At 42.1% G+C, this 9439-nt stretch overlaps 1 protein-coding gene across 50 annotated transcripts; it reads right to left on the reverse strand.

Annotated features, from left to right (window-relative positions):
• Nucleotides 1-4280: 4280 nt before the first annotated feature.
• LOC118381571 (uncharacterized) lies at nucleotides 4281-8467 on the reverse strand. 50 transcript variants are annotated; one of them, XM_052475693.1, is made up of 7 exons: nucleotides 8320-8467; nucleotides 8166-8209; nucleotides 7963-8072; nucleotides 7722-7831; nucleotides 7301-7682; nucleotides 6876-7183; nucleotides 4281-6808 (listed from the first exon to the last, which is right to left on the reverse strand). In XM_052475693.1, exon 7 carries the CDS (start codon nucleotides 6195-6197, stop codon nucleotides 5013-5015), a length of 1185 nt encoding a protein of 394 aa, XP_052331653.1. In that variant the 5' UTR covers nucleotides 6198-6808; nucleotides 6876-7183; nucleotides 7301-7682; nucleotides 7722-7831; nucleotides 7963-8072; nucleotides 8166-8209; nucleotides 8320-8467; the 3' UTR covers nucleotides 4281-5012. The 50 variants fall into 50 exon arrangements, with proteins under 50 accessions (XP_052331653.1, XP_052331671.1, XP_052331669.1 ...); XM_052475711.1 differs by lacking the exon at nucleotides 8320-8467 and having other exon boundaries at nucleotides 7301-7366; nucleotides 7514-7682; nucleotides 8166-8304; XM_052475709.1 differs by lacking the exon at nucleotides 8320-8467 and having other exon boundaries at nucleotides 7301-7388; nucleotides 7514-7682; nucleotides 8166-8304.
• Between the last annotated feature and the right edge of the window lie 972 nt (nucleotides 8468-9439).

Below are 9439 nucleotides of genomic sequence, written 5' to 3' on the forward strand. Positions count from 1 at the left end.
TCATTAACATATTCCTGTAAACTGTATTTTTTTTGCATGATTAGTTACGATGTTACATTTGCTTCCATCCTAGTATTTTTGTCAGCCATCTTTGCTGAAAAAAAGTATCCAGCCTTGGGTCGCACAGCGTCAAATTCATCATGGGAACCACCAGATATTATTGGTCATCGCCCAGGGGTCGGCGGCTGGTGATTTAAGTTATTTTTTCACAATATTTTTCACCGCCTCCCACGCCACCTTTGCACCGCCAAAAGGTCCTCTCCACTTTCCTTCCATTGAAATGAATAATAGGTGTTTCACTGCGCGGCCCCTTGTGCAATTGTACATGGGCTGTACGTTGTGGCAGTGCTTCTACACCCCCTGCATGTACAAAAAGTAGTTCAGTAGATTTTGTGCGTATCTGTGTGCTTTAATTTGTGTGAAAATATAAATTTTCGTGCAACTTTATTCATAGGAAAAACTAATTTGGGGGGCAAACTTCAGAGCAATCTTTTGAAAGTTAGTGCAGCAATGCATTTTGGGCAATGGTGTTCTACCCTGCTTTTAATTGTCACCCACATTTATTTATATAGAAAAGCCTTATGTTTTATTTTTTATTAATGGCAATTCTGATTCCTACGGTTGTTTTCATACTTTGGGATATTGGTGCTATGTCGGATTTGATGAGGGTTGCCAGATTGGAGCAAAAAATCTGAATTTGTCTTTTTTTTGTGGTATCGATGAAGGTATTTGATTGGGTGAGCTGATATAACTTGTATTATAGGGCTGTGAAACCCATAGCCGAATGGCTTCAGACTGAGCATTTCTCACCATTTATTTACGGAGAGCATTTTCCATTTTATAGCAGGCAGTGTTAATTTATTTACAGTAGTGTGTTGATTAGTTATTGCTTTCTTCAGTGGAAATACAGAATATGTATAAAAATGCCAAATATACCAAAAGCTAAAAGACTATTTAACCATGTTAAATCATTACTGAAACATGAAAACTACAAACATTTAACCAGTTGAAGATAATGAATACATGACAACTAGATACAAATATTTAATTAAAAAATATTCATACAAAAGACAAGAGTTAGCTATAACATGAATGGAGGTGTGTATGTATGTATTATGGAGTACATTAACCTTCCGGTTACTAGTCCAACGCTCTAACCACTAGGCTACGCTGCCGCCCCATGTATGTATGTATTATGGAGTACATTATAATGTCCCATCATAAAATGTATTAAAATACCTTCATAAAATACCACAACAAAAAATAAAACAGAAAAACCTGTATTTTTTTCTCCAATCTGACCACCCTCAGAACATTTGACATAGCCTTGTATAAAATGCATTATGAAAGAAATGGTGTAATGTACACAAACAAGTTGTCACGCCCTGGTCGAAGTATTTTGTGTTTTTCTTTATGTATTTGGTCAGGCCAGGGTGTGACTTGGGTTTTTGTATGTGGTGTGTAGCTTAGTGGGATTGTAGCTTAGTGGGATTGTAGCTTAGTGGGGTGTTCTAGGAGAGTCTATGGCTGTCTGAAGTGGTTCTCAATCAGAGGCAGGTGTTTATCGTTGTCTCTGATTGGGAGCCATATTTAGGCAGCCATATTCTTTGGTTGTATTGTGGGTGATTGTCCTGAGTGTCCTGATGTCCTTAGTCTGTGTTAGTTTGCACCAGTTAAGGCTGTTTCGGTTTTCACTACGTTTATTGTTTTGTAGAGTTTGTGTTTTGGATTCGTGTTACGTTGTGTAAATAAACATGGATCACAATATACGCGCTGCAGTTTGGTCCGACTCTCCTTCACCATTAGAAAACCGTGACACAAGTTGAGCCTTGTATTAAATGCATCAGGTAGAAAATTGTGTAATGTAGGCTCCACGAAATATGTGTTATTAAGAAAATCGTGTAGGCCGACAGGAAAAGGACCTTTCTGACAAGAATCCCAAAGTATTAAGGGAAAAGAAGCATAGAAAACAGTATTGGGGTGAATAAAAAAACAAATCAATGTAAGGCTACTATTATACTATAATTACTTAGGTGACAACCTGGTTGATTAACAATATTGTGTTAACACGTTTGTTTTTTATAAACTCAGCAAAAAAAAGAAACCTCCCTTTTTCAGGTCCCTGTCTTTCAAAGATAATTTGTAAAAATCCAAATAACTTCACAGATCTTCATTGTAAAGGGTGTAAACACTGTTTCCCATTGCTTGTTAAATGAACCATAAACAATTAATGAACATGCACCTGTGGAACGGTCGTTAAGACACTAACAGCTTACAGACGGTAGGCAATTAAGGTCAGTTGTGAAAACTTAGGACACTAAAAGAGGCCTTTCTACTGACTCCGAAAAAACGCCAAAAGAAAGATGCCCAGGATCCCTGCTCATCTGCATGAACGTGTCTTAGACATGCTGCAAGGAGGATTGCAGATGTGGCCACGGAAATAAATTGCAATGTCCGTACTGTGAGACGCCTAAGACAGCGCTACAGGGAGACAGGACTGACAGCTGATTGTCCTCGCAGTGACAGACCACGTGTAACAACACCTGCACAGGATTGGTACATCCAAACATCACACCTGCGGGACAGGTACAGGATGGCAACAACAACTGCCCGAGATACACCAGGAACACACAATCCCTCCATCAGTGCTCAGACAGAGAGGCTGGACTGAGGGCTTGTAGGTCTGTTGTAACGCAGGTCCTCACCAGACATCACTGGCAGCAACGTCGCCTATGGCCACAAACCCACCGTCGCTGGACCAGACAGGACTGGCAAAATGTGCTCTTCACTGATGAGTCGAGGTTTTGTCTCACCAGGACTGATGGTTGGATTCGTGTTTATCGTTGAAGGAATGAGCGTTACACCGAGGCCTGTACTCTGGAGCGGGATCGATTTGGAGGTGGAGGGTCCATCATGGTATGGGCCGGTGTGTCACAGCATCATCGGACTGAGCTTGTTGTCATCCTTCCTCATGTGGTACCCTTCCTGCGGGCTCATCCTGACAGCATGACAATGCCACCAGTCATACGGCTCATTCTGTGCGTGATGTCCTGCATGACAGGAATGTCAGTGTTCTGCCATTGCCAGCGAAGAGCCCGGCTCTCAATCCCACTGACCACATCTGGGACCTGTTGGATCGGATGGTGAGGGCTAGGGCCATTCCCCACAGAAATGTCCGGGAACTTGCAGGTGCCTTGGTGTAAGAGTGGGGTAACATCTCACAACAAGAATTGACAAATCTGGTGCAGTCCATGAGGAGGAGACGCACTGCAGTACTTAAAACCTCTTAGCGCACGGATCCCATCACCGTGATCAAAATTGACAACATCCTGTGATGTTGTCATCCGCGCCAAATTCAAATGACAAAATCGTAATATTAATGCAGCTGGTGGCCACATCAGATACTGACTGTTACTTTTGATTTTTACCCCCCTTTGTTCAGGGACACATTATTCCATTTCTGTTAGTCACATGTCTGTGGAACTTGTTCAGTTTATGTCTCAGTTGTTGAATCTTATGTTCATACAAATATTTACACATGTTAAGTTTGCTGAAAATAAATGCAGTTGACAGTGAGAGGACATTTACTTTTTTGATGAGTTTATAAATAAATGTGGCAAAACAAAAGGCAGGGTAGAACACCGTTGCCCAACATGCATTGCTCAAATAACTTTCAAAAGATTGTACTGAAGTTTGCCCTCCCCAAAAAAGTAATTTCCTACGAATTCAGTCACACAAAATCTGCCTAAATACTTTTTGTACATATTTGCATGAATGAAATTGTGTTTAAAAGGGATACAACTTCTCTGCCACTGGAGCACCAGAGACACATCCCAGATGGCACCCTATTCCCCTAATAGTGCACTTCTCCAGACCAGGGCCTGTAGGGATGCCCATAGGGCTCTGTTCGACTGTAGTACACCACTGTAGGGAATAGGGTGCCATTTGGGATGCAGGCCCTTTTTGTCCCTGGGCTCAACTGGAATATGGATGGTCACATTGTTCCCCAGAGAATAGATACAGTGACTTCAGAAAGTATTCATACCCCTTGACTTATTCCACATTTTCTTGTTACAGCCTGAATTCAAAATGGATTAAATATGTTTCTCACCCATTTACACACAATACCCCATAATGACATCACAATACCCCATAATGACATCACAATACCCCATAATGACGTCACAATACCCCGTAATGACGTCACAATACCCCGTAATGACGTCACAATACCCATAATGACATCACAATACCCCATAATGACATCACAATACCCCATAATGACTAAGTGTAAACAAGTTTTTAGAAATGTTTACACATTTATTGAAAATGAATTAAAAGAATATCTAATTCACATACATATTCACACCCCTGAGTCAATACATGTTACAATCATCTTTGGCAGTGATTACAGCTGTGAGTATTTTTGGGTAAGTCTCGAAGAGCTTTGCACATCTGTATAGTTCAATATTTGCCCATTATTCTTTTCAAAATTCTCCTCGACTTTCAAACCGATTTCAGTCAACTGTAGCTGCTCTGCTCAGACTTCAAACGCATCATCGGCATGTCATGTGTTGCTGACATGCTATGTTGTTGTCTTAAGTCTCTCTTTATGTAGTGTTGTCTCTTGTCATGATGTGTGTTCTGTCCTATATTATCATTTATTTTGAATCCCAGGCCCCCGTCCCCACAGGAGGCCTTTTGCCTTTTGGTAGGCCATCATTGTAAATAAGAATTTGTTCTTAACTGACTTGCCTAGTTATAAAATTAAGGTTAAAATAAATAAAAAGTTTGAGCCAAATTATGCCTCGTTCCTGGTTCTTCATGGGATGTGTGAAGTGGTATGAATCTGGGAGAACATATGCTACAATCCCACCCCTGAATCAAAATATAAATAAACAATATGACAATCTGCATACACATCTTACACATATTTTCTATCAGTTTTAAACATTTATTTTGAATTATATTGTAACAATTGTTCTTAAAACAAACAAGGTATTAAAAAATTATCACCAGAAGATCAGACAGACGGACAACGAAACAATAACTGCTGCACATACAGCATGAAAAACATCCCCCACGTGAAGGTAAGAGACAACACAGAATGATGCCTTTAAAACAAGACCAGAAGAACAGAACAGTAACAACCATGTGAACAAAACGACAGTAACAACCATGTGAACAAGACGACAGTAACAACCATATGAACAAGATGACAGTAACAACCATGTGAACAAAACGACAGTAACAACCATATGAACAAGATGACAGTAACAACCATGTGAACAAGACGACAGTAACAACCATGTGAACAAGACAACAGTAACAACCATATGAACAAGACGACAGTAACAACCATGTGAACAAAACGACAGTAACAACCATGTGAACAAGACGACAGTAACAACCATGTGAACAAGACGACAGTAACAACCATGTGAACAAGACGACAGTAACAACGACAGTAACAACCATGTGAACATGACGACAGTAACAACCATGTGAACAAGACAACAGTAACAACCATATGAACAAGACGACAGTAACAACCATATGAACAAGACGACAGTAACAACCATGTGAACAAGACAACCATGTGAACAAGACAACAGTAACAACCATATGAACAAGACGACAGTAACAACCATATGAACAAGACGACAGTAACAACCATGTGAACAAGACGACAGTAACAACCATGTGAACAAGACGACAGTAACAACCATGTGAACAAGACGACAGTAACAACCATGTGAACAAGACGACAGTAACAACCATGTGAACAAGACGACAGTAACAACCATGTGAACAAAACGACAGTAACAACCATGTGAACAAGACAACAGTGACAACCATGTGAACAAGACAACAGTAACAACCATGTGAACAAAACGACAGTAACAACCATGTGAACAAGACAACAGTGACAACCATGTGAACAAGACAACAGTAACAACCATGTGAACAAGACAACAGTGACAACCATGTGAACAAGACAACAGTAACAACCATGTGAACAAGACAACAGTGACAACCATGTGAACAAGACGACAGTAACAACCATGTGAACAAGATGACAGTAACAACCATGTGAACAAAACGACAGTAACAACCATATGAACAAAACGACAGTAACAACCATGTGAACAAAACGACAGTAACAACCATGTGAACAAAACGACAGTAACAACCATGTGAAATGTAACAGGGAAAGAGTTACAATCCTAAATCGCACCCTTTTTCACAGAACTAGAACTACACTACTATGCCCTATTCCCTATATAATGCACTTCTTTTGATAAGGACTGATCACTGATCAATTAGATCATTAGCTTAGTGTGGCGTCTAGTTGGAATAAAATCCTGCAGTACCTGCAGCACTCCAGCAACAGGGTTGTCTACCCCTGGTGTGTAGGGTCCAGGAACAGGGTTGTCTACCCCTGGTGTGTAGGGTCCAGGAACAGGGTTGTCTACCCCTGGTGTGTAGGGTCCAGGAACAGGGTTGTCTACCCCTGGTGTATAGGGTCCAGGAACAGGGTTGTCTACCCCTGGTGTGTAGGGTCCAGAAACAGGGTTGTCTACCCCTGGTGTGTAGGGTCCAGGAACAGGGTTGTCTACCCCTGGTGTGTAGGGTCCATGAACAGGGTTGTCTACCCCTGGTGTATAGGATCCAGGAACAGGGTTGTCTACCCCTGGTGTATAGGGTCCAGGAACAGGGTTGTCTACCCCTGGTGTGTAGGGTCCAGGAACAGGGTTGGTGACAGAGACAGAGGGAACAGAGAATGAGGGAACAGAGACAGACTAACCTGGGAACAGAGACAGACTAACCTGGGAACAGAGACAGACTAACCTGGGAACAGAGACAGAGTGAACCTGGGAACAGAGACAGACTAACCTGGGAACAGAGACAGACTAACCTGGGAACAGAGACAGACTAACCTGGGAACAGAGACAGACTAACCTGGGAACAGAGACAGACTAACCTGGGAACAGAGACAGACTAACCTGGGAACAGAGACAGACTAACCTGGGAACAGAGACAGACTAACCTGGGAACAGAGACAGACTAACCTGGGAACAGAGACAGACTAACCTGGGAACAGAGACAGACTAACCTGGGAACAGAGACAGACTAACCTGGGAACAGAGACAGACTAACCTGGGAACAGAGACAGACTAACCTGGGAACAGAGACAGACTAACCTGGGAACAGAGACAGACTAACCTGGGAACAGAGACAGAACAGAGACAGACTAACCTGGGAACAGAGACAGACTAACCTGGGAACAGAGACTAACCTGGGAACAGAGACAGACTAACCTGGGAACAGAGACAGACTAACCTGGGAACAGAGACAGACTAACCTGGGAACAGAGACAGACTAACCTGGGAACAGAGACAGACTAACCTGGGAACAGAGACAGACTAACCTGGGAACAGAGACAGACTAACCTGGGAACAGAGACAGACTAACCTGGGAACAGAGACAGAGGGAACAGAGACAGACTAACCTGGGAACAGAGACAGACTAACCTGGGAACAGAGACAGACTAACCTGGGAACAGAGACAGAGGGAACAGAGACAGACTAACCTGGGAACAGAGACAGACTAACCTGGGAACAGAGACAGACTAACCTGGGAACAGAGACAGACTAACCTGGGAACAGAGACAGACTAACCTGGGAACAGAGACAGACTAACCTGGGAACAGAACTAACCTGGGAACAGAGACAGACTAACCTGGGAACAGAGACAGACTAACCTGGGAACAGAGACAGACTAACCTGGGAACAGAGACAGACTAACCTGGGAACAGAGACAGACTAACCTGGGAACAGAGACAGACTAACCTGGGAACAGAGACAGACCTGGGAACAGAGACAGACTAACCTGGGAACAGAGACAGACTAACCTGGGAACAGAGACAGACTAACCTGGGAACAGAACAGACAGACTAACCTGGGAACAGAGACAGACTAACCTGGGAACAGAGACAGACTAACCTGGGAACAGAGACAGACTAACCTGGGAACAGAGACAGACTAACCTGGGAACAGAGACAGACTAACCTGGGAACAGAGACAGACTGGGAACCTGGGAACAGAGACAGACTAACCTGGGAACAGAGACAGACTAACCTGGGAACAGAGAGACAGACTAACCTGGGAACAGAGACAGACTAACCTGGGAACAGAAACAGACTAACCTGGGAACAGAGACAGACTAACCTGGGAACAGAGACAGACTAACCTGGGAACAGAGACAGACTAACCTGGGAACAGAGACAGACTAACCTGGGAACAGAGACAGACTAACCTGGGAACAGAGACAGACTAACCTGGGAACAGAGACAGACTTCACACTCCTATCCAAACAAACACAGTCAACCAAAACGCTTTAAAATGAAAAGAAATGTACTACTGCATCGTGTCTGTTTAAAAAACATTAAGAAAAACGATTCATTTATTTGTTATCCTTCTCAATTAACTGAACAATATGATGAAAATGTATGAAGAAATATATTGAATTCATCCAGTGTTAAGGCACACTTCCTGGCACATAAAGGAACATTTGATAAAGGCAGCAAACAGTCGTTTTAAAAACATCAAGAAAACCATAGACTGCTTCAAACGTCCCTGTAATTCAGGAACAAGCACTTCCTTTACGTGTATTTGGCTTAAAGAGAGCATCACAATATGGACACTGACAACACTTTGGAGATGGTTTAACTTCATCTAAACTGATTAATATAATAACGTCGAGTAACAAAAGATTTGGCTTTGGTATGGTTGCAATTAACTCTTCCATTTCAATATTCTACACCAAAGACAAACAGCATAGGAACATTATTGTTGTAAGAATGACCCATTTTACATCAACTGTGAAAAGGTAACCATCATTCAAAAATAGTTCAAAATCCACTTCTTGGTGTATTTTATGACTTGTTACAGAGTTCTCTGCATATTGGAATGTGACAGTTGATTACATTGAGGTTAGTGTAGGAAAACTAGCATCCACTTTTGCAGCGATAATCTCAATAGCTCTAACTAAGTAACTTTTAGTTCTCAATGGTACCCTATTCCCAATGAGTCCTGGTCAAATATAGGTCACTATACAGAGAATAGGGTGCCATTTGGGACGCAATAACAGGTAACTCATAGGGCCGGGAAGACACAAGCAAGGAAGCAAAACACTAAACTAAATCTAACTTCTTTAGGAAAACAGCCATATTGTTGGAAACAAACATGTTTTCATCCAGAGTCACGTGTATTTATTTTCAAGCATACTGTTAAAGGCACATTGCTTCTGAAAAGCAGACTTCTAAACAAGCAGGTAGCATTGGCTGCATCAAGCCCTGCATCAAGCCCTGCATCAAGCCCTGCATCAAGTTCTGCATCAAGCCCCGCATCAAAAGTTCTGCATCAAGTTCTGCATC

Source organism: Oncorhynchus keta, chromosome 22 (genome assembly GCF_023373465.1).
Source record: "Oncorhynchus keta strain PuntledgeMale-10-30-2019 chromosome 22, Oket_V2, whole genome shotgun sequence".
Lineage (NCBI taxonomy): Eukaryota > Metazoa > Chordata > Actinopteri > Salmoniformes > Salmonidae > Oncorhynchus > Oncorhynchus keta.

Excerpts from the sequence above, each read along its gene's own strand:
- LOC118381571 (XM_052475693.1), bottom strand. The coding sequence starts at position 6,197 with ATGGTTGTTACTGTCGTTTTGTTCACATGGTTGTTACTGTCGTTTTGT.